General features: G+C 44.2%; 1 protein-coding gene across 13 annotated transcripts in view; it reads right to left on the bottom strand.

The window, feature by feature from the left end:
• Positions 1-1,053: 1,053 nt before the first annotated feature.
• LOC119859699 (protocadherin alpha-C2-like) overlaps positions 1,054-26,302 on the bottom strand; it is a 290,055-nt gene continuing 264,806 nt past the window's right edge. For 10 of the 13 annotated variants that reach the window (XM_038412114.2, XM_038412113.1, XM_038412118.2 and 7 more), the window contains exon 4: positions 1,054-3,036. In XM_038412114.2, the coding sequence (XP_038268042.1) occupies positions 2,726-3,036 (311 nt within the window). In that variant the 3' untranslated portion in view covers positions 1,054-2,725. The remainder of the gene's footprint in view (positions 3,037-26,302) is intronic. The other 3 variants (XM_038412124.2, XM_043520203.1, XM_038412117.2) reach the window with 1 other exon arrangement.

Raw genomic sequence — 26,302 nt, 5'->3', positions numbered from 1 at the left:
CAGAGGGGGCCCAGCAGCACCATGTGACCAAGCAGGGCCAGCAAATCCTGGCAATAATCTGGGGGGGGCATGTGACCCCATGCGCCCCCCTCACGCCTCACTTCTGGTTTCTGCCCAGCAGGGGGGAAGGAGGAGGCTAGGGGCTTCAACCCCAGAAGGCATGCCTGCCAGGGCTCAGGGCTTCTGCAGGAGTGGGGCTGAAGCCTTGAGCCCAGACAGGCGCCTCCTGTGGGGCACAAGCCCTGAGTCTCCCCCTCTCAGCAGGGCTGAAGCCCTGAGCACCAGCAGGTGCCTCATGTGGGGCAGAAGTCCTGAGACACAAACCGGGCTGAAGCCCCGAGCCCTAGAAGGCGCCTCCCACAAGGGCTGAAGCCCCGAGATCTTCCTCCCCTCAGTGCTGAAGCCCTGAGCCCCGACAGGTGCACCTTGGCTCTTGAACTTCTGAAGATAGTTGTATGTGGCTTGGAGTCAATGGTGAGTTTCTTCCATGAGTAGTATTTCTTCTTTGCCAACGGCACAAGACTGATAGCCACAAATGAAAATGAATCTAAACAGACCCCTATTTCTTGGACTACAGGACCTTTGGTGCTTCATAAAATTCATTCTTTGAGTTATGAAATCCTTTGAATCAGGTTTTTTACCTTTTATGGTTTTCAAGACTGGCAGGTTTTTGAACTCAGTAGTAATTGACCAGCTATGAACTCTCTGCAGTTTGGAAATTTAAAACTTATCAGACATGTCACAAAGAACAAAGCTGTTCTCTTTGATCCTAGATTACAGTGAGCATTAGAAATTTTAAGAAAAGTGTGATATCTCATAGAGCTAAGGTTCGTAGGACACCTTGAGCTTTACTCTGTGAATGTAAAATACTCTAGGCATCTCTTTAGAATTCCTTGTAGCGCTATATTCTGTTTACAAATTCATGTATTGGTCTATGCCCAAACACTGATACCAAATGATACAATCAATGCACCAGTTGTAGTCTTAGCTTGTAGCAATTCACAGAGCTGTTGCTTTATAACCATCCATAAATAAATGCCCTTGAGTCACTGATTTCTTGATTTAAGAAAGATATTTTACTTGTGTTTCATACACAAAAACTGATAACCAACAGTGGCTTAAAAAATTAATACTACTCCACTTTTCCACAAGTGTACAAAAAAGAAAGAATGGATTTACATTCAACAGTAAAGCTTAAAGTCCAGTCTAGGTAATAGTTCCATTGACATTCACATACACAAGCACAGAATAAATATTTCAGGATTCTTATAAGAGCATACAGCATACATACAGTACTTGAATTTTACATAATGAGTGTTAGTAGGGTCAGCAATTCATAATCTCATAGAAAAGTAAAACTAAAACCAAAAAAGGTTGTGTGGGAGATAACACCAAGACACTGCACAGAGCTAGCAGGTTAGTAGATCTTCTTGTGTGAGAAATAGTTTGCTTCTGCTTCTTTATATTAGGACAGTTTGTTTGCAAATGTTGTGTATTCAAAGTGCAGATTAATGCAAAAAATTATATTCTTGTATTTATTAATACATGCAAGAGGCAGCGCCTGAGTGACCCGACAGAATAAAGCTGTGATTGGAAGAGGCAGCGCCCGAGTGACCTGACAGAATAAAGCTGTGATTGGCAAGTGGCCGATATAATACAGATGTTTCAGGCAATTTCTCTAAAGCACTTTAATAGCAGCAATTATAATTTCTAATAGCTGTAGATTGACTTCTGTTTGGCTTAAAGGGCATCATATTTCTTTAACATTTACAGCTATATTTTCTTTATAAATAAATATATCAAATAGCATAGATAATGTGTTTCTTTTTCTCACTTTTGCATATCTGTTTTGGAAAATACTCTGACCTTTTAAGAGATATTAAGTGCAAAAGAATGTTAAATAGACTGGAAACAGGGATGTAGAGGAAACATTACAGTCAGTTACTTTCCCTAGATGTCAGCCCATCCCTTGTTGTCCCACTCTGAGGGACATACTTGCTAGTATAATCAGGACTTATACTAACAATATAGCCAATGGCTTGGTGAGAGTTATACTTTATGATATCTTAAACAGTTGTAAATGTGAGCTTTTATTTGCTGGAGTGTGTACAATACGTCATGCAAAAGACTCAGTATTCCACAAAGCTAGTCTCTAGATTCAAAAAGTCTGGTCATCTCCTTTGAAACATTTCCTCCCCAGCCTGAACATCTTTGAACACTATGTTCATTAGGTGTTTCCTTTGTTGTTCATATTTTACCAGCTCTTCTTGCATTTTATAATCTGATCTTGTATCACCTAGCTGACATCTGCACACAAATGTTTCCAATCAGACACAGGGTGCACAATATTAAAACTTTATAACTTGTCCTGTAAGTGTCATCAAGACAGGATCACAGGAATCACAATGCAGAGAGTCCAACCTCTCACTGGCTGTACTGTGAAGATTCTCCTTTTCGGCGTAGGAGAAAGGAAACTTGTGTCTGCTTTTTAGAGTCTGAAAACAAGCCAGAGTGGAGAAAAAAAGTTAACACCAGACTTAATAAAGCTTTTCAAGACAAAACCTGTTAAGCAATCTAGACAGACACTGTGAACTTCCTGCGGATTTCTGAAGTCTATATATACTGGAAATTTGTTAACAATAGGAAGAAGTTGGGAGTTGCTACATAGGAGAGATCTGCCAATATTAAAAAAACTGGCTAACTGGCTTCTGACAGTATAAACCCCTCACTGGTCACTGTTGTCAGTAGTGCTGTTCCCCTTTTCTTTTTTCTCCTGAGTCTTGTTTCCCTTCTTCTTTTTTTTCTTTTTCTTGGTCTCCTCCTTCTTGCCAAAGGTTATGAAGTCACTTTTGTCAGTTTGGCTGTTTGGTGGTTCCTGCCGGATGGAGATGATTGCAGGAGATCCAGGGATAATGAATTTGTCTGGCAACTCACCGGGACCAGCTTGTTTGGGATTGCCAGGTCCATATTTAAAGGTCCAGCTGTTGCTGTTCACACCAGCTCCCACTGGGGGGGAAACCTCTCCTGCCTCAGGTTCTGAAAAAGTCAAAACAACATTAAAATCTTACAGCAGCATCAAATACAATTAATCAGCTAATATAGCATATACAGAGCAAACTGTCGCGCCTAAGGGACTCTTTCAAACAAGGTTCCAAATCGTGCCTCATAATTGTGGACCGTCTTCTCCATAGCCTTTTCCCCTTTTAAAGACAAGTATGGCTACTCCTCTAAAATGCTCAGGAAAAGTGAAAGTCTTGACAGATTATGAACTGGAATGCAAAGTCGGAAATTAGAGGGATGATTGGTGTCAAATTGGGAGTGAATTGGCAAAGATGTTTGGAGAGGAGAGTAAATATTTCAGTGATTTCCTAGACTGGAAAATTCTTTGTAAGTTTTCTTGTCATGTTGTAACTCTATAACAGCAAGGCCTAAAATTTCAGATTTTGGTGACCCCCTCCCCCCACACTTGGCATTCAAATGAGATATGGTAGATCACTTTATTTTGGAAGCTACTCATTGTCAAATAAAAATATAAGAAAGCTTTGTCATCAGCATTTTGCAGACATTTCAGGCCTTCTAGTACTTTGGACATAACTAGGGAAGTTCTTAATTGGTGTGCTAGACTCACAGGTCTAACAGCCCCTGCTTGGTTTTAGAACTCTGCCATGGTTTCTAACGTACCAAACGAAGCAGGCACGCTTTAAGCTAGGCAGCTTGTAACTAGCTTTCCAAGTATTAACTCAATTTTGAATCTCACTGCCACAACTTTGCCAAAACTAACCAGTTTACTTGAAATTTCTCGTGTGTGGTCTTCTGCCACTAACAATATGCTGACCAAATGTGATGTGGATTACATTTGTAGGGAGTTTGAAAAATAAGCTTTTTTTCGTTTGTTTTGTTCTTTTACTATTTGAAGAGTCTTCAACACTTTCAATGGCTATGAGCCAGGATGGGCAGAGATGGTGTCCCTAGCCTCTGTTTGCCAGAAGCTGGGAATGGGTGACAGGGGATGGATCACTTGATGATTACCTGTTCTGTTCATTCCCTCTGGGGCACCTGACATTGGCCATTGTGGGAAGACAGGATACTGGGCTAGATGGACCTTTTGTTTGAACCAGTATGGCTGTTCTTATGTTCTTATGTACTTTTACAAACTCCCAACTTTGGACAGAAACTTCACATTTATTTTATCTGTCCTGAGTATTTGCTGGAGACTGAGTATTTTGGGGAAGATTTGATGCTTATGTTTGGAGTTATTTGTTATGACCTTTTAAACCTTTGAAGTCTGATCAAAACCTTGTTCTTGTTACCCTAGAGAAATGTAGTGTTGCAAATACAATTGCAAGCACCTGTCATGATTGTAACACACTTCCTGTCCACACAAATGTGCCTGCAATAGTGCATAAACACTGTCAGCACCATTGTAATTACATTTGCTCTGAACAAATCTCATCACCATATTCTGCACTGCACCACTCTGCATGCACTGTTGCAGTGGTAGAGTAGACCAAAAGCACGAGCATTTCAGCTGGACCATTGCAATTAGTCCTCTCAGCAGTCCCACAATGCTCCTACATTCTCTTCTGTGGTCAGTGTGAAACATGTAATATCTCTTGTACTTCTGAATCTCACTATGTGGTTCTGCAGCTTCTGCAATTTTAGGCATAGGTGTTTTAAGTTTTAAAGGTATTATGTATGCAAACCAAAGGGTTTTCTTGTTTCAGAAATAAAGAACGCATTTTTAATTTTACCGTCTCTCCTTAAAACTGGTTGCATACATACAAATCTCTGACATGTGTGATGCTTCTTGATCTTTGCTTTTCATGCAGATGTTGTACTTAGGGTGACTGGAACACCCAGTCGAAAAGGGAACCTGGCAGCTTCGGTCAGCACCGAGCCGTGAAAAGTCTGGTCGACAGTGCTTCAGGCCTAAGGCAGGTTAGTCCCTACCTGTTCTGGCACTGCACTGTGCCCCGGAAGCAGCCAGCAGGTCTGGTTCCTAGGCGGGGGGGGTCAAGGGGCTCCACCCCTAGCACCGGCTCCACACTCCCATTGGCCAGGAACCAGCCAATGAGAGCTGTGGGGGCAGTGCCTGCAGGCAAGAGCAGTGCGCAGAGCCTTCTGGGCCCCTTGACTAGGAGGCAGACCTGTTGGCTGCTTCCGGGGCGCAGCACGGTGCCAGGACCGGCAGGGAGCCTGCCTTAGCCTTGCTGTGCTGCTGCCTGGGAGCTGCCCGAGTTAAGCCCATGTCCCAACCCCGAGCCCCAAACCCCTGCCCCAGCCCTGAGCCCCATCCCAAATCCTCATCCCCACCCACCCCACCCTCTGCCTCAACCCACAGTCCTGTTCCGCACTCTGAATCTCTCAGCCCCACCCCCCAGCCTGTAGTCCCCTGCTGCACCCCAAACCCCCATCTCCAGCCCCACCCCAGAGCCCACACCCCCAGTCTAAGCCCTCACCCCCTCCCACACCCCAACTCCCTACCTCAGCCCGGAGTCCCCTTCCGCACTCTGAAACCCTCATTTCTGGTCCCACGCCGGAGCCCACACCCCCAGTTAGAGCCTTCATCCCCTCCACATTCCAGACCCCACCCCCAGCCCAGTGAAAGTGAGTGAGGGTGGGCGAGAGCGAGCCACCAAGGGAAGGGGAATGTAGTGAGCAAGTGCAGAGCCTCTGGGAAGGGGCGAGATGGGGGCAGGGCCTTAGGGAAGAGGTGCGACTATGGTGTTCGGTTTTGTGCAATTAGAAAGTTGGCAACCCTAGTTGTACTTTCATGTTCTAGACCCTATAAGGGCAGTTTACGTGTTACATTAGCATGTATTTGAGGACATTTGTGTAATAGGTGGCCCATGGAATCTTTGTGAGTAAGGTAAGATGATTGTTTTCAGTATGGGACATATAAACAGGAAATAGTAAAGCATGGCTTCTCCTGGGGATGGTGTGATCATAAAGAAAAGTTGTTGCCTCCTACATGACAAAGAGACATTAGCTCTGTGGTCAGTTATTAGATAAACCTGTGTTATGTATGGGAACTTAACTTACCATATATACATACATTTATTAATATGGCTAGATAAAACTGCCTCAGAGTTTTTGCTTCTTTTGGGATGGTTATTTTGGTGAGCTTAACTGAATTTCCCTGTTTTCAAATATCTTCATTTTTTTTGCAATGTTAACAGAACTTTGTGTCATTTCTTTTTACAAAATTACAACATTCCTGTAAGTTTCTTGTAACATTAATTTTGAACACCTGACTTTTTTCATGTTTGTTTTTGACAATACTAGTGTTCTGGCAAGTCGCTTAACACCCCAGACACTAATATGTACTTTCATCCTTCACTCTGGTTTAATTAAGTTTTTTGCCTGGGGAATGTGTGTACATTTGATATCCCCCTCATTTCCTTGAATTAATAAATTACTGAACTGAACAGTGTATGTCTTGGCCTAGTTCCAAGTTAGGAATTGATCCTCTTTCTTCTTGTGTACAGAAAATGTGACCTCTTATATCCTACACTTTAAATCAAGCTTTATTTGACAAATAAATGTTTTATCCTTCCCATCAACCCCCATCCATCACTCCTTCCAAATAACCCTGATACTGATTCTCTTTTCTTCTATTCCTGCATTGGGCACATAAATGGGAGAGACAGAGGTGTCCATAAGCTACTTGTGGACCTCCCTAATTCTGGACTGTGTCAGAGGCCTGCACAGTGCAATAAGGTATAGCCCCAAGGTTTCTTTAAAGTGTGTTGTCTTATTATGCCCCTCTATAGACCACTCTATCAGCAAAACAACCGGAGCACAGTGTATTCTGGCCATGCTCCTCCTGTCCTCAACATGTCCCTTATACCAGGGAGAGGGGCCATTTCACTGGCTTTATGTTGAGCAGAGACCTGATCTTATGATTAGGACAGTGGTTCCCAAGCTTGTTCCGCCGCTTGTGCAGGAAAAGCCCCTGGTGGGCCGGGCCGGTTTGTTTACTTGCCGCGTCCGCAGGTTTGGCAGATCGCCACTTCAAGCAGCTCCCATTGGCCTGGAGCAGTGAACGCGGCCACAGGGAGCCATGATCAGCCGAACCTACGGACGCAGCAGGTAAACAAACCGGCCCGGCCCACCAGGGGCTTTCCTTGCACAAGCGGCGGAACAAGTTTGGGAACAACTGGATTAGAGTATTCTGCAAGGGCTATTTAAGATCCCTTTCTGCAGTGTAAAGGGGTATATCCTACAGCACAATGTGGGGAGTCCTACATTGCCTGAAAATGTTAAACAATACTACGAAGTGCACGTGTGTCTGTCTGTACCACTGAAATCTAATGCAAAACAGGATACTGTCCCTTTAATCTGGTTCTGTTTACACAATTCTACTCACCAGATTAAGTGAGTAATATACATCACAAATCATTCTGCTATAGTGGAACCAAATTTAGCAAACCCATAATATCTAACCTGGAATCAGGATTCTGTGAGCACCAAGACTAAGTCTCCACTTGTCTGTCTTTATTGAAGCCCTTGAATATATTTGTTGCCCTTATAAAATAAGCGTATTAATACTCCTTAATACTCACTAAGCCAAAGGAAACTAATTACCCTTAGAGTGGGCTGAGGAACTCAAAAGCAGGGAGATGGCTACAGCCAGAACATAATAGGTTAATGACCATCATTTCCTAGTAGCAGGGCTTCAGCAGCCTTTTCAAGAAATTTCACTTCTGCTTGATTTACCTGACAACAGTGTTTATATCTGGAGTGTCAGGCAGGAAGGTCACAGTTCAGTTGTACTATCACTGCATGTTCAGGCATTTCAGATCAGGGATAAATGTCACCTACCCCTCAGTTTCTAAAGCCTCTATAAAGAGTTATTTATTGTCTGATCAACAAGCATTTAACACACAAACTCTTGATTTAGATGTAACTTTACACTTAACAGGATTAGTTGTGCTTCTCTTGCCTATTTTTTGGAGCTTAATAAATGCTTTTAAGCTGTTTATTGAACTTAAAAAAATGGTCTAAATAAAGCTGCCCCCCCAACTATATTTATCACACTTCATTTAAAGTGTTGCACTCCTTTTCTCTGCACTCTACAGCTATATATGACCTTGTCAGAGGTCATCACAAAGAAAAACAGGACTGGCCCCTTCTTGCCAGTACCTAGGCATTCTCTGAAGTAGAGTTGACTAGGTAGGTAGTGCTCTCTCCTTTGTCTTGTTCTCAATGAATTCAGTAGTCCTTATGTTTAATGACCAAATGATTTATTTTTAAAATAGGCACAAAACAGAAACTAAACCCAGGGTGCAACTGCAGCTCCCTGACACTACAGATGTGTGTGCATGTCTGCGTTCTAAAATGGAAGATGCCTTTTTGACCTCATTAGCCATCACCCACAGGCTCAAAGACAAATGCAAGCATCTCAGCAGACCTCTGACATAGTGCTGAACCACACCCCACCATGGCTTTCGGAGACACTGCACAACTGAATATGCCAGTTTTTTAAAAAAGATGAAATATAAAACTAAAATCATGAACAGCAGTAGTCATGAAAAATCCTTTGCTACTATTTGCAAGAAGTGTGTGTTCGAAATTACAGCATGGATAATTTTCTGCAGCCCTAGATTCCCCCTTTAGTTTCAATTCAATAAGGTTGTGGTCAGGGTTGTTTTGTTTAGAAAGCAGCTTCATTCCACTCCAAAGAGGCTGCATTTCAACAATGAGCCAAGTGACCCCTGTGTAGTTTGTGAGTTTGGTAATTTTTTGATGAAAGACTATAAAATAAATGTCTGTCACCCAGATTTACATGGCTGTCTTTTGGAAGACTAGATTTGTGCATTCACTCAATTGAGGGGTTGGTTTTTACTGGCTTATTCCCTATTCCAATGATGTGTAAGAAGAACAGAGCTGACACGCAGAGTGACAGGTTAAAATAGTCTGGAATTGAGATATCTTCTAAGTGTAGGGCATGATGCCTGCTTCACAGAGCATAAAACATCGTGTCACTCAGCTGGCAAATGAATACTCCCATCAAGACTGGACCAGGGATGCAGGTTTTTTTCTCATTGACATTTTATTTTCTCTTTTTTAGGGACTGTGCATACTTACAGTCTTTGCATTACCCCAAAGCTAAAATCTGGCATTTGCCAAGAGCAGGTGGAGCTCACTTTACAAAATGAGAACTGTCCATATATTATGAGAGTAGTGCTTTGTCTCTGCCTCCCATGTCTCTGCAGCTTTCTTAAAGAACCTTTGTCAGAAGAAAGCTGTGTTTAGTGTGAGAGCAGATGTGCCCCTGCTAAAGGGAGGTAGAAGCATTTCTGTGAAGCTCTATCTCCATGCAGAGACATTTGTGACTACATGACATGCTCAGCCAAGACAGCAGCTTGCTTCCATTCTGTCCCTCCCTTTCCCATTCATCATTTTGTCCCTGTCTGTAAGGATTTCAATGGCTCGTGGTTCCAAGAGGTCATTTAGATAAAAGCTTTCAACCAAACCATCTATTCTTAGTAGTTTCAAAGGAAATCTTTTTGAATTGTCTGATTTTTCCAGCCAACAGAACATATTGTGAGTCTAGGACTAACCCAGTTCTTATTGACAGACCCCTCCACCCTCATGTCAGTGTAACCACATTGTTATTAATTAAATGCATTTATTTAAAATGGAGATCAGGAGACAAGCAGGAAGTAAATCGCAGGGAAAGCCAGTCATTAACCTGATTTTTTCCTCCCTGCCTCCTTTGCTGATGCTGCACTGACTGCAGCTTCTGCCTCTGGCTGGCATGATGAATATTCACTGCTACAAAGAGTCTGATATTCTGCACACTTATTCTGAAACAGCATGCCAAGTGCAAGCATTATGTGCACTGGAGAAAAAAAAACCTCTCTGTGTCATTCAGGGGATCTCTGCAGGCATTCTGGCTGCACTGAACTTCCCTAAGCCTTTTCTGGATTAAAATGCCCATTTAATCTTTTTTTTTAATCAAGAGAAGTGGTAGATATTGAATTTGGAGATAGGGAAGTGATGCAGACAGAAAAAAGTTAAAGCTCAAATAGCCTAGTCTGCAATAGTCTGCAAATGGCCATAGTCTTTTCAAAGGACCACATCAATTTGGAATTTTTAAAAAGCAAGCAAATAAATCTCACTCTTTGCACTTCCATCTGTTTGACCTGTCCTGCCCTATGATAGAGGTGGAATAGGCAAAATAAAAGCTCCTCCCCACCAGGGAGTCTGCTGCCTTAATCCCTGCCTGTGTTTAAATACAGTAACATTAAACTAGGTAATTATAGCTCATATGGTGTGTGAGATCCCCAACCCCCCACTGCTCTAACACCCAGGCACAATACAAGAGAAAGGCAACAAGGACTTGCTGCATTTTCTGGTTTGATTTGTGGTGGTTATTAGTGTTGTGGCACAACTGGACTTTAAATTAAATATAAAAATTTTATTTAAAGAAAAATTCTTCCAGGGAAAAGGTTTAAAAAATATATTTATCTCAGTAAATAAAGTAAGTAAATTTATCTCAGTAGCTCTGCCATTGTGTTCTGGGCTGTTACTGCAGTAAAAACTGACTTGCTAGCTTCCATAGGCTAAAAATCAGGCCTCTTGTGACCAAAGCGTAACACTGGATGATAAATGGCTTCTCACAGACACTGATCAAACAAGCAAATTAGAATAAGTCGTCTACAGCCCCATTGCTCCTTTATTAGAGGAAAAGCCTGCTCTTCAGTTCAGTGCAGCTTCTTATACAGCTCCCTCCTTTTTGATTTGGGGACTCAGTAGTACCTATGCTGCCCAGTCTAGGATGACCCAGATAGCATGTGTGAAAAATCGGGATGCTCCTTTTTTGGAGGGAGAAGGGGGTACAGATGCATATGTAAGACAAAGCCCTTAATATTGAAACGGTCCCAAAAATATTAGGACATCTGGTTACCTTAGCCCAGCCCCATTCCCCTATGGCTGAATGTCTCTTCGATCCTGCAATCAGGGCCATCCCTAGCTATTCTGGGGCCCTAAGCAGCCCCCCCCCCCACAGGGGGGACAGGCCTCTGCGGGGGGCGAGGCTGGCTTGGGGGGCCCAGGTGAGTGCAGGCCCGGCCCTGCTGCAGAGCTCAGGGGAGTGGGGGCGGGGCTGGGGCGGAGCAGGGCTTGGTGGAGCAGGGGCAGGAAGAGGTGGAACAGGGGCAGGGACCCTGGGGAAGAGCCGGAGCAGCGGCTGGAGCAGCACGCAGTTATGCAGGGCACTTTTCTGGTGCCCTATGCAGCTGCATAAGGATGGGCCTGCTTGCAGTACAGGAAGGTATCTGTTACTCCCCTTACTCAGCTACACAGTTTTAACCCTTTCCTCACCCAATTCACATCGGGGACTATATACAATATGTCATAATTATAGTGTATGCATATATCTGGCCGCTTGCTATATTCTTGATACAACTGGATGTATATTGCAGTTTGGTACGAATGCAGAATACATATCCTAGTTTGCTTAGTCTACAGATTTTGCTACTGACTGCTCCAGACGCTGGGCTTGCGTTATATGGATTTTTATTTGCATAATATATAGGATGACTATATTCCCCTAAACTGAAAACAGGACACTGTGTAAACTCACCCGAGGCCTGCCGCACAGGGCTAGCAGCCTGAGCCACCTGGCATCATCACTTGCCCGAGCTACCTGGTGTCACTGCTCGCCCAAGCCCATGGTGGGATACAGGGCTGTCAGCCTGAGCTCCACCACACGGAACTCACACCCTGAGCCCCACCATATGAGGCTGACAGTCCAACCCGCCTGCCATTGCCGCTCATCTGATCCGACTTCATGACTTTTTTGGCAAAATTGGGCATTTGTCTCGTTTGCTCTCTCCTGAATGTTCCTCCATGCCCATTTAGGGCAATAGCAAATGGGACAAATGTCCTGTTTTGCCAAAAACAACATGACGCCAGGGACAAAGCTTAAAAAGGGGACTGTTCTGGCCAAAATGGTATGAATGGTCACCCTAATAATGCATTATGCCTGCAGTCTGGTAGTGGCAATTGTTAGGAGATTGTGATTATAGGTGGAGAAATCATGAAAATATATTTTAACATAATCATATATATACATTTAAAATATGATCTAAACATTAAAAACAATAGATATCATTTGCCCAATTTTGCACAAACAATAAAATAATGCACAGTGAGAAATGCAGTTCTACAAACCCGACCAGAGGCAGTTTGTACGTGTCACTAGACTCAATAAACCCAAACCCTCAAAAGTAATCCCATCAAACTTTTTTCCCTGCAGGTTCTCCCTTTTTCCCTATACCCGTTCTCCATTCAGGCCTTTCCTCATCCCACCCCCATCTCCCTCTAAAAAGGAGACAGACCCCAGGAGCCCAATCCTTGACTAGGGGAAAGAGATGGTATCTCAAAACAGGTCCCAACTCCCAACTGATAATGAGCTCTTCTTTCCTCCCATAGAGTTGCAGGGCTCCAGGCCGGGGTCTCTCCTTCTTTCCCTTGCCTAAGAGTTTTAGCCTCTGGGTGGCGTTCTTCCCTCTATTCCCCATGATCAGGGATTGCAAGCTTTAGGCGTGTCTCTTTACCCACATACAGGGTGTGTGCACTCTGATCTGAGGTCTTTACCAGCTTCTGAGGGATTGGGGGCACGAGGAGAGGGATTCTCCTCACTTCTGCCTGCCTGGGTTTTGGGCTTCTATGGACAGAAGGACCTTCTGTTCTCTTAATCAAAGGATTGGGCTTCTGGGACACAGGGAACAGTTGTTGTGAGGAAGGACAGACCAGCAGACTTTTGAGCTGGAATCTGAGCCCATTTTAATGAACCTTTCATGAACTGAGTTTCTGGAACGTAAATAACCCCAATGAGTGCAGGTTGCATTGCTTCCATTTCCTGATGCCCTGAGTAGAGCTGCTTTGAAGATCAGAGCCCAGGTGTTTTTATCCAAAAGTTGTGAGGGACACGCAGCTGGCTCCACAAACACCTCCTACCCTGCATCATGTCCTACAATTCTACCATGAATGTGTGTGTTTGCATATGCATCTGTGTGTGTGTGTTTGTGAATACAGTAGAACCTTGATTTTATGCATACCAATCTTACAGACAACCAGTTATACAAACCATTTTTCACAACAGAAAAATAAATCACATAACAAAAGTGTTGTCGATGAAGAACAAATCAATCTCCCTTCACATTCTGATGCCTTTAATGCACTGGAAATCACTTGGCAGTGGTTTGAAGGTCAGGAAGAAAGCAATGCAGTGCACCATACTACAACTTCTGCACCAAACTTACTATAATTTTGAGATGGTCAGTTTTATGAACTGTTTTATTTTATGAACTCCTCAGTCCCCAATTAGTTCATAAAATATGGTGATACTGTAGTGCTGTGTCCTCCCCAGTGCTGCATCCCATGTCCCCCATTGTGCTCTTTGTCCTCCTGGATTGTGTCCACCCAGTGCTCTGTGTCCCACAGTCCTGCCATGTGTTTTGTGTCATCCCACCAAATATCTCCACTAGTATTGTGCCCCCAGCACTGTGTCTACCCCACGGCTCTGTAATTCTTGTTTCACCACCCTCATGCTCTGTGTCCCCTTAGTGTCCCCTCACCTCATGCTTTAGCATTTATTTTATTTAGCACACAAGGAACCCAGAGGCCTATCTCCTGTAAGACATTGGTTTCAGCAGTTAATATAAGGCTTGAGGCCTATTAACAAGGCTATCCCTAGGAGGGTGCAGGGCTCGGGACATAGGTGCCCGGTTTCTAATCGGCCGGGGAGTGCTCCCCCCAACTCCGCCCAGGCCCTGCCCCAACTCCACCCCTTCCCCCAAATCCCCACCCCGCCCTGCTTCTTCCCACCCCTGCTCCATCCCACCTCTTCCTCATCTCTTCCCACCCCTGCCCCGCCTCTTCCCCACCCAGTTCCATCTCCTTCCCTCATGCACGCTGCGCCCTCGCTCCTCTCCCGTCCCTGCCCGTGCCTCCTGATGCTGGGAGTGAAACATCTGATCTGTGGTTGGCGCTGAGAGGGAGAGGGAGGCGCTGATCGGCGGGGCCTGCCCATGTGCATGAGGTGCTGGGGAGAGGTGGAAGTTCTGGTAAGGGGGGTCCTCCTTGGCCCCCCTCCTTGGTTCCCCTCCCTGACTGCCTGCCTGCCGGCCTGCCGCTTGCCTCCCTATTTGCTTCCTCACCTCGCTCACCCGCCCGCCTCCTGCCGCTGCAAGGCCACCCAAAATGCGGGCCCGGTGCAGTCGCCCTGATTCACTGTAACCAAGAGTTGACTCTACCTATGAACTTTGGCACAGATAAATGGCCTAACAGTCACCCCTAAATTTTGGGGAGCTGGGAGTGTGTAAGGGGGAAGTTTATCTATAATGATACCAGCCAACCACAGGAACATGAGCTAACGTCAGCTTTTGGATATTTTAGGATAGAACATCTACAGATGTTTGGCCACAAGAGTGCCATGGCAATGAATTGACATACATGATAATAACTTGAGATCATTAATATACTAACCTATAGGAGAAAGGCATTAGTTGAGTGATGAAATACAAATAAGAAAGAGGGGAGAACCCCTTACTGAATATGCATTAGACATAGTGGCGTCAGTGTAACATATTATAAAAGCTGTATCTCAGCCTGTGGGCAGGAGGAGAGACAGATGTAGCCCTTGGGAGGTGCCAGGATGATGGCCACTGGTGATGATGCGGAAGGTGATGGTGAGGAGAAAGATAATGGCTAACATTTCAGGTTGTTCTGCAAGGGATGGTGTGAGTAAATGGGTATTCTGATGCAAATTTTATATTATCTCTATCCACCTTGATGGGTGAGAGTGTTTGTGACTTTGCTAATTAATTAATAAACCATTATAAATACAGAAGGGTTCCTGAAGTGTGCGTATTGCAATTGTGTACAGCGGAATTCCGAACTGAATAGTAATTTTAATAATACTGGGCCTGATCTTGGGACAAGTACTGGTCAACCCTCAACCTGATAACTGGGAATTCTTAAGTAATCAATATAATTAATACACAATCTATAGATAGGGCTACATCCCCAACTATGTTTCCTCCCCAGGTTTCTGTGTGTCCCCTATGCTTTGTGTTCTCTCCCGGCTGCTCTACGTCCTCCTCATGCTCTGTGGGCCTAGTGTGCCCTACAACATTCCCCTCAGAGCTGCCCCTTCACCATAGGGTCAGACTGGGAGACCCTGTTTCTTTCAGGGCAGGAAGGAGGGAAATAACCTCTGTTCAACCTCCTCCCTCTGCTGGCTCTTCAAATGCAACAACCCAGGGATCACCCAGCATCAACAGGGAGGGGAGTGGGGGGTAGTCAGAGAATATTTTGATCCAAGGGGTATTAAACAGAGAGTAACAGCAGGATGTGGCCATGTCTAGTGGGAGGGAGAGAAGCCTTTTCATTCTTTCCTCCCGCACTACAGCACAAGCGAAGTTGGGTGGGAATTCAGCAGGGAATGGGACGTTTGAGAGGACATGTCCTCCCCACACTCCCAGTGGTTGCACTTATGCCAGAGCCAACCCAGCTCAGCATTATACATAAATCTTTCTTTCTTACCCCTTATCTTTTCTTTCTCAGGACTCAGGGCTCCTCAGGGAGTTAACTCATCAGTTACTGGAACTGCTAGCAGTGTATCCCCATAAAGCTTTTGAAGACTCAAATAAATCACTGAATGTAGTGTCCAGCCAGGACAACAAACTGACATTTGCAATAAAATACAATTGTGTATAATTCCTCTGGGGATGGGGGGATGGGTGAGGTGCATTCTGTTATTATACTGCAACATTTCAGCATCAAACTTTTATATACCATTTTAAAAATAAATTACTACATCATCTTCCTTGCTTCTTTCCTTCCTTCTTTCCTTTGTTCTCTCTTCACTCTACTTTGTCTCCTTCCTTACGCCATATACCCTGGCATATCCTTTCCTCAGAAAATCCAGCACCAGTATTCCCTAATTTTATTAGTGTTTAACAATTTTAACATTAAAGTGTATTTATCTAAAACAGTTAAGCTTTCATCTCACTCCTCTTTCTCATCACACCTTTCTGTTTGAGAAGCTTTTTTCCTCTCTAAATCTACTTTCCATTCATCTCCCGTTCCCCCCCCCCATTTCACCTATTACTCCTCCCTGTCTCTTTCTTATTTAAACTGTTCTCCTTAAAAAACAAACAAACAAAAAAACACCACCAACCCTCCTTCCCCACTCCTCTTTTTCTCTATTCCCTCACCTCTTCCTCATGTTCTGTAGGGCTCAACCTCCTCCCCTTTCTTTCCTCATTTTACCCCACTGCCAATTCTTCCTCCTCCTCTCATTGTCTCACAACTCTCTCCTCTTCTTTTTCCTACTCTTTTCTCTTCCACTGTTTCCCACATTACACCGTGCTCATCCAGATCTTTCTCCAATGGGTCTGCAGACTCCCTGAAGCCCTTGTGGTTTTCCCCTCCAATGGGGCCATGAAAGCTTGTCCTGATTAATGATGTTTGCTAAAGAAAACGATGGGTTGGAACTGCACTGCAAAGGGGTCAATTAAGCACTCTTTGAGAGCCCACTGGTCTGATCCATTGTGGGATCACATTGTTGTTGCTGAACTCCTGCTTTCCAGCTGAGTTTGACAATGGGTGTCAATCCCAATCCTTCCTGCCCCTTCCTCAAACAGTGTTGAATTTGGCTGTCACGTGGGTGTGGACAGTGTCAACTGAGTTTAACACTTATTTGAACAAAGCATGTTCAACCCCAATACAATGAAGAGCCATCGTTGCTTTAAAATGGACACTGAACTCTGTCCAAACCTTGTCCAAACCAGTGGCTCAACCAAATTCAACACTGGCTGATGGGGGTGTGAGAATATTTGACACCTGTTGTTCTAAATGGCTAAAAATTCTAATGTAGACAGAATGGCAAACGTTTTCGAACCTGGTGCCTAAAATTAGGCTCTTGGGGGAGACTTTCAAAGGCTCAAATAGCACTTAGGCACCTAACTCCCATTGACTTTGAATAGGAGTTAGGTGCCTAACTGGTATTTTATGACTTTGAAAATCTTTCTCCCAGCTCCCTTATATTCTTATTTAGGTACCTAAACAGAACTGTTCTGATTTTAAAGGCACTGAATACCCACAACCCCCATTTATTTCAATAGTAGTTGGCGTTCCATTGCACCTCTGAAAATTAGGCTGGTTCTGTTTAGGAGCCAAATGTTGATTTAAGAGCCTAACTTTAAACATCCAGGTTTGAAAATGCTGAAATTAATAATCCCTCATGCAGCCCAAGGTTTCACTGTGCAGCTCTTAGTGACATTTGCTCTGCTGTTCCTGATCATCACATCCGCTCACTCGCACAAACATTTCCAACTGTCTAAAGTTAATTCATTTTTTTAAAAACTAATCTGTGATTTCATGATATTCCTTATGATAAAAATCCAATCTTAATTTTAAGTATTTCAGTTTCCATATTTAACTAGTATATCATGTGTATTTTGTTATATACATACACACACACACACACACACACACACACTACTATATATCTATGTGTCTGTATTTTGATCAACCTTTTCTTTACCAGTTACAAAACAATGGCCCTTTGAAGTAATTACAATCATTCTTCAGAGCCATTACAATTCACCCTTTAAATCCTTCATAGTTCACAGATTATTAGCATTGTATATCAAAATGGCTTCTTCACAGTCATTGTGGGCAAATGCACCATTCTATTACTTACAAATATGAACCTAATATGAACCAGTTCTGTTTAGGTGCCTAAATAAGAATATGAACCAAATCCATACATTAAAATGCTTTCACAGAACTTGTGAAGGAAAAAAATGTAATGCATATGAAAAACAGCTAAGTTTTAATCCACAGTAGTATATCTTGTGTATCAACATTATTTTTGTCAGGTATTTTGCATACTTGCTGTGATTAGACAAATGCATTTCAAAACATGTAAGTTTTTTGAGTTCCATGTGTCAAAAACAATCATCTAACTCATTTTTGTTTCCTGTGCTCTCTTTCACATTTTAAAGAGACAGACAGTTTTTCTTTCAGTTGGAAGCAAAATGGCTTCCCGATCTCAGATCCCTTTTCAGCCTTGAATTGACCTGTACAACTAGCTTACACAGGGGCTGGCTCCCCATTGCTCTGGACCTTGTGTTGTCATTTATACCAGTAGAAAATGGTGTAAATTGCTACCATCCTGATCTGTTAGTGTTTTAAACTCACTTTATACTGGTGAAAGATGACTACACGAGAATGGAGAATCAAGCCCAAAATCTTTAAACGTACAAGTTGCTACCAGATGGACTTTGGCGGTCAAACTGGGCAGTTTCCTTCTTGCACATCATCGCCAGTGATAAAGACTCTGCAAACTAAATGAGTTCCTCATTGTCTGTGGTGAGTTTGCACAGTTATAAATGACTGGAACTTAGTAAACAATTTAATTGATGGTGACCACGAAGGAATAAAATCCAGCTCACTCCCTTTTAACTCTGTTGTCCTCTGCAGGGCTAACAGGAATAAAAAGCAGTCAAAACTTATGTTAGTCACTAAAATCAGTAGATGTGATTCTGAATTCGCATAAGGAGCAGGTCTGTGGAGTTAGGTGGTCTTTTTACAGCTCCTTCTCTTGTCTCTGCCTTCACTGCAGCACTTTTATCTCCTCCCTAAAATTCCGCTAAACCTGAACGCTTCTTTCTCTTGAAGTGGAGGAGGATATGGGCTTCTGCTGCTGTAGGAGGCAACTGAGAGATTCCTGTCCCTGGTGACTTGGCTCACCTGATAAGATACGCTGTTTTCTCTGGTACTACTGAGCAGTGCGTCTCTCCGAGCCAGCTGTGGGGATAGGGGCCCAGGGAGGGAGTGGACTGCACTGGCTGCAGACAGGATTCTCCGTTGCTGGTCCTCTGACCATATAGTAGAAGGACAGAGCGGCCCCCAGTGGCAGGAGGAGACTAATATTTAGAAATCTGTGTTGCTGGACTCAGCTCAACAGCTAATCAGCGAATGTGGGAAAGGAGACGAGATCTGCACAAAGCATCAGCAGACATTGATCTCAGCTCTTCTTTGTGCTGCCTCCCCTTCTGCTCTGCCCTTCATAACAGGACTAGTGGTGTGTGAGCCTGTTGTCCCAGAGTCATTCTGTGCAGAAAGGAGAGCTTGTATTTATTTATATGAAAAAACAAGAGTCCTAAAATTAGCCTACTATAAGCAGCATTTGTAATAGAGAGAGAAAAAGCCTGGGCCTGGTACAAGACTGTGAAACAAAATCAGGCCATGTATTCAAGTAAATGTTTACAAGTTCACTGTCCAGTACATGAACAGAGTTGTTGCTAGTGTACTAGGCACTAGATATTTACGTATATATATTTTAGCTAGTACCACAGGCGTTGACTTTTCAAACTGCCAACCCCCGGCTTTTCCCCAGGCCCCGCCCCCACTCCACTCCTTCCCCCAAGGCCCCATCCCTGCCTTGCCTCTTCCTGTCCAGTCCCTCCTCCGAGTGTGCAGAATCCTTGCTCCTTCTCCCTCCATCCCAGCCTCCCTGCACGCCGTGAAACAACTGATTGTGGCAGGTGGGAGGTGCAGGGAGGGAGGGGGAGGCGCTGATCCACAGGGCTCACTGGTGAGTGGGAGGCACTGAAGGGGTTGGGGGGGCTTATAGGGGATGGGTGCTCAACACCCACCATTTTCCCGCCGTGGGTGCTCCAGCCCTATAGCATCCATGGTGTCAGCACCTATGGCTAGTACAGATATACCCCAATCTAGTACACGATAAGATGGTTTGATGGAATAAGGGATATTTTGTTCAAAATATCAGGAACAAGAGGAGATAACACATAAATGTCATGAAATATGTAAGGTGATGTGTAAGTTAGTTGTTTGTTTTACCCTATAAATGTTAGGGCACTTCACCTTAATTCTTTTGGTGGTCTATAGGATGGCAGGAACTCACACTGCAAACTGAGCCATTCCTTTCTACTAGGCACTCCTATGTTAGTGTACCTGTAACCACAGAGCCAGGGCAAATTGTGCCTAGGGGGCAATAAACCTGGCCAAATACCTTTGTCACTGAACTGTGCCTGTGGTCTTTCTTTATGAGTAACACTGAAGTCTGTTGAATGAGCAGGCTGCCTTGTCAACTGCTAATTAAAACCAAGGACAGAAATACCGGGCAGCCTGAACATGGCAAAGACATTCCAGCCTTTAGCAACTAACAGCACTGGGTAGCATTATCTGCTGAACCAGCTATCTGCGTATGTCTGGACAGCACACTGAAAGAACGCACACACACACACACTCACAAGCAATTGGCAACAGCATTACGCATACCTGAGACACTGTCACTGTTATATTTGACCTCCCATATCGTTTGTTTATTATCAACCATTGATGGGTTGAATTTAATATAGATTGTAACCCCCTGAGAACAGAGAAAGACCTGTTATTTTGCTTTTCTGTAATGCACCATGTGCATATAGCACACTGATTAAATAAATACATGGTAATAGTAACAAACACCAAAAGTAATACTTAAAAAGAGAAGTAGAAAGTGGCAGAGAATATGGTCCCAATTGGGCTGCATTAGTACTTATAATGATTCTTTAATTTGGTGCCTACATACGTGTTATCAACTCTTGGGGTATTTAGTGTTTTCCTTAAAGTCCAGCTGTTGGATTAAGGTGAATATGTAAGAATCTTAGTTTTCTTTTTTTTTAAAGAAAGAATTACGTTTCTAGCCCTTGTGGTGGCAGAGAAAAGTTTGAAAAAGAGACCCAAGTGCACCCTAAATGTTCAGAAGCCAGAAGGCAAATATAAAATAATAATTTTTTAAAAAATCTCATTATTTTTAAGCCAATCTCATGATTTGGGGGTGCCTAACTCATAATTTTTGGACTCATACTGATGATGTGTGCAACAAAAATGCATTTGTTTGCAGAGGTGACAGTTAAAAAAAATATTTGTTTGCCTTTTAATAGATTCATAGATTCCAAGGCCAGAATGGACCCTTGTGATCATCTAGTCTGACTCCTGTATAACATGCAACATAAGAGTTCTCCAAAATAATTCCTAGATCAGATCTTTTAGAAAAACACCCAATCTTGATTTTAAAATTGTCAGTGATGAAGAATCCACTATACCCCTTGGTAAATCGTTCCAATGGCTAATTACTTTCACTGTTAAAAATGTATGCCTCATTTCCAGTTTGAATTTGTCTAGCAACTTCTATTAGATCATGTGTACCCTTCTCTGATAGATTGAAGAGGCCATTATTAAATATTTGTTCCCCATGTAGGTACTTACAGACTGTAACCAAGTCACCCCTTAACCGTCTCTTTGTTAGGATAAATAGATTGAGATTTTTAAGTAGTCTGACACTGTAAGGCAGGTTTTCTAATCCTTTAATCATTCTTGTGGTTCTCTTCTGAACCCTCTACAATTTATCAACATCCTTTTTGAATTGTGGACACCAGAACTGTACACAATATTCCAGCAGCAGTTGTAGCAGTGCCAAATAAAATAAGAGATAAAATAACCTCTTTATGCCTACTCAAGATTTCTCTGTTTATGCATCCCAGAATTACACTAGCTCTTTTGGCCACGCATCACACTGGGAGCTCATGTTCCACTGATTATCCACCATGACCCCCAAATCTTTATTTCAAAGTCACTGCTTCCCAGGATAGAGTTCACCAGTTTGTAAGAATGGCTTACATTCTTTGTTCCTAGTTGTATACATTTACATTTAGCCATATCAAAATGCATATTGTTTGCTTGTGCCCAGTTTACTAAGTGATCCAGATCACTCTGAATCAGTGACATGTCCTCCTCATTATTTACCATTCCCCTAATTTTTGTGTCATCTACAAACTTTATCAGGCCTATAATTACCAGGGTCATCCCATTTACCCTTTTTAAAAAATGGCACATTAGCTTTCTTCCAGTCTTCTGGAACATCCCTAGGCTCCAAGACTTATTGAAAATCAACATTAATGGTCCAGCAAGCACCTCAGTTAGCTCTTTTAAAACTCTTGGATGCAAGTTATTTGGACCAGCTGACTTTAAAAAGCCTAACTTTAGTAGCTGCTGTTTAACATTCTTCAGAGATACTAGTGGAATGGAAAGAGTGCTATCATTACCATATAATGAGACTATACCATCTGTTTTTTCCCTAACACTGATCAGAAATATTTTATTGAACACTTTTCTGCATTATTCTTGATAATTTTCCCATTTCCATTTAGTAATGCACCAGTACCATTGTCAGGATGCTCCTTGTGTCCTTTTGCTTCCCTTATCAATTTTCTACAGTTCCTAACTTCTGGTTTACATTCATTACTATCAACTTCCCCTTTCTTCCAGTTGTTATATTTAACATTTTTATAACTGCCTTCACTTTCCCTCTAAACCAATCATATTTTTAGCCAGTATAGCCTTGCTCCTTGATTTTGACTTTTTGGGCATCCAGTAAGGTGTTCTTAAATGACTCTCAATTATCATTCACACTTTCCTGATTAAATTCTTCCTCCCAATTTATTTGGCTCATAATTGTTTTTAGCTTTGTGAAACGGAGCATATTTGATATGGAATCAGAGAGACAATAGATATGGAACCTCACAATATCATAGAATTATAGGACTGGAAGGGAGCTCGAGAGGTCATCTAGTCCAGTCCCCTGCACTCATGGGAGGACTAAGTATTATCTAGACCATTCCTGACAGGTGACATCTTTACATCTTTTTGCTTTTCAGAGCAAAACCTCACTTCAACAGGATGGTCTGGCCCCTTTAAGGAGTATGGAGGCTTGGGACCAGCCATCCCTGTTCCATGACATCACCCCTTTAAGGAACAGGTGTTTAGGGGAACAGCAGACAAGCTGGTAAATGGGAGCCAGGTGGTAATCAAGGAGTTACCTCCTGAACAGGATAATAACCTCAGCTGTGAACGAACCTGGGGGAAAGAGGACAGACAGCTTGGACAGGAGCCTGTCTGCCAACCAACACAGCCCTGGAAGGAGGGCAGTGGAATCCCTTAACTAAGGGGAAGCTGAAGTTATGAGTCCAGGGACCTGGAGTGGAGGAGACTTGGGGGAAAAGACTTTCCAGGGGCTGAAGTGGGACTGAGAGATCTCCCTGGCTCAGCAGTAACTGGAGAGAGAACTGGAAACTGGAAACCCCAAGAGGGAAGGGTTTGGGCCTTTAAAGGGCTAAAGTAGATTTTATTTCCTAAAGACTTACTAAATTGAACCCCAGGAAGGGGAACTTTACTTTAAGTATGCGGGGCTGTGAACACATTATTGAAAAAACTAGGAGGGAAATGAGGGTAGGGTGCCTGCAAGGCCATGCCATAAAGGGGTGTGCTCTGGGATGGGACCTTGCCATAACAGGTACCCAGCATGATAAGAAACCCTCACTATGTGGAGAGGCAGGAAGGCACAGACATTTTCCTTGGCTGTGAGATGTTCACCCCGCTGAGCTGACATACGGAGGGGCAGGAACAACTAGAGTTCCAGCTCCAGTTTTTGGAAATGCACCAGCAGCAGCCACAACATGTCAAGGATATCCAGCAACTGGAAAGGATTGGCTGCAGTAGATACAAAAAGGATCCTGGTGCAGGATCCTGTCAATTGTGTGCACTGACTGCAGGCATGTGAAGCATGTAAGATGGGTTTGCCCCTATATGAATAATGGCTGTAAGGCCTGCCTGGTTGCACAAAGCACCAGGAAAACTCGGGAGGGTCCAGGCTATTAAAGATACTTTACCATAGGGTGGTGGGGCCAAAACTACTGTGGAATCTAAACAAAGGGCTGTGGGAAGCCATTTAGGGGCAAGGTAGTATGAGGCTCTCAGGGCAATCAGTTTTGGTTGTGGGAAAATGGGATATATAAGAAAGTGTTGCCCTGCTAAGAATTTGGACTTTGAATAGTTGGACTGTAGTTATGGGGAAGCTAGAATCTACAGGAATAGGTGAATTGAGTGTACTCAAGGAAACAGGCCCCACGATGTAAACTTAAAGGTGGCAGGATGGCCAAGAGTTTTAAACTCTCCATTGGTTAGGGGAGACATCCTGACTCTATTCTCAGCCCCATAGGGAATTGGGCGGAATTTGGATACCTTTTTACAGAAACTCCATCACACCTAGAAGCCAGAACAACCTCTATATAAGTAGGGTCCAACCAGCTGTTTGAAAGGGCAGCAGGATTCCTGGGCTAGGGATGCCAGGAAAAAGACAGAACTTGGCTCAAAGGCTCTAGAGGGGACAGGGATACGATGGCAACAAGAACCCTCATGTTGCTATCAAACAGTTCAACAAATAGCAGGCCCAGACAAAGACTTTCTGTCAGGAAAAGGATGATCACACAAAGGTTCTTAAGGCAAAGATCGAAGGAACAAGTGGGAACATTCCCAGCCAGAGGGGTGAGGAGCTGACCACTCAGCAGAAATTAACAAGGGCTGAATGCACAAAAGGAGTTACACATTGTGAAACAGTACCTAACTTTTAGGTGCCTAGAAAACCACAGGAACAACATTGTATTCCAAAAGCCTAAGTTAGGCACTCAGGCTCCCTATAAAATGAATGGAGAGAGATAGGCGCCTCAGACTGTGGCCTTGTCTACACTAACGGGGTTAGTTGACCTAAATTATGCTACCCCAGTTACGTGAACAACATAGCTGGAGTCAACATAGTGTAGGTCGACTTACTGTGGTGTCTACACCACACTGAGCTGACGGGAGACACTCAGTCAACTTACCTTACTCTTCTCATTCTGGTGGAGTACCGGAGTCGACCAGAGAGCACTCTGCGGTTGATTTAGCGGGATTTAGCATTGATCGCAGCAGCGTCGATCCCCAATAAGTGTAGACATGGCCTGTGATTCATAAAAGCCAGCATGTTTGGAGGCTCCCTGCCTAAGCTAGCCAATGGAAGATACCGACAACAGGGGCGCATGCTAAGCCCCACCCTTCTCTCAGAGATAGGTACCTAAGTCCAGACTGCAGGGAGGCATCTATCCCTAGTTAGTGATTCACAGCCAGTTAGGCGCCTACACTGTTTTGTGAGAAGCTGGCCAGAGGAGGAGGTGATGACAGTAGTGGCAACCTTATTCTAGCCCTGTGGTTAGAGCGCTCAGCAGGATGTATGAGACCCAGGTTCAATTCTTCCCTCAAGCAGAGAGGGAGAAAGGATCTGAAAAGGGGTCTTTCACACCTCTCAAGAGCAGCCCTTTAACGACTGAGATATGGGATATTCTGATGTGGGAGTTCCTCAGTCTCTCCTGTTGAAGCTATTCCACTGTGGATAAATAATGAAAATGTCACTGAAGCAGGGGACTTGGACCTAGGGTCTCCCACCTCCTAAGTGGGTGCCCTTACCACTGGACTACAGAGTCATTCTCATGCTCTATCTCTCTGGCCCATTGACTGTTCAACTATGGATAAATACTTAATAATCATAATGTAAGGATACTGTTGCTCCCTTACTAACATTCAGTGGGGGTGTTTTAGTTGCTAGCTCCCAGTACTAAAAAGGGGGAAGGGTCGATGGGGAATCAGGACCCTGAGACTGACAGCCCCCAGGAACAATGGGGAGAGGCCAATGCCCCAGGTTAGCCTGAATGACAGGGTGGGCAGGCTAATCAGGGAGTCAGGAGGCCAGGGAGGTCCTGTCCTCCATGTGAGCTGGATTTGCCTGGGTCAGACAGAGTGGGGCCGAGCTAAGGAGAAAGCAGGGGCCCAAGCTAAGCTGGGGAGCAGAGCTGTGCCAGATCCAGAGGGACCAGAAAAGCAGCCCAGAGAGAGCAGATCCTGTCCTGGGAGCACAGCTTCAGCCCCAAAGCCAGAGACACAGCCCAGTGAGAGCAGACTTGCCCTGGGAGGAGAGCTGCAGCAACCAGAGCCAGAGGGGCCAGAAAAACAGCCCACGAAGCAGGTCAGTGCTGGGAGCAGAGTCACAGAAGCAGCCTGCAGAGCAGACCTGTCCTTGGAGCAGAGCTGTAGCAACCAGAGCCAGAGGGGCCAGAGAAGCAGCCCAGGGAGCTGGAGCTAAGACAGAGTGGAGCTGGAGCAGTCCGGAGTCGGGTGTTGTGAGCAGCTGGGGAGAGCAAGGGGGGACCCTGGGCAGTGGGCCCAACACAGGGAGACGCCTCAGCCAGCAGGCTCTGCAGGCCAGACTCGAAGGGGGATTGGTAACCCTGACAGGGCGGGGGCAACGCTGGGAAGAAGGGCCCTGCCGCCTAGAGCCTGTGGCCACCACCAGAGCGAGTGTCCAACCCAAAGCATCCCTGCAGCACAGTCAGAGCCTGAG

The sequence above is a fragment of the Dermochelys coriacea genome, chromosome 8 (assembly GCF_009764565.3).
Source record: "Dermochelys coriacea isolate rDerCor1 chromosome 8, rDerCor1.pri.v4, whole genome shotgun sequence".
NCBI lineage: Eukaryota > Metazoa > Chordata > Testudines > Dermochelyidae > Dermochelys > Dermochelys coriacea.
This window is presented reverse-complemented; position numbering and strand designations above follow the sequence as displayed.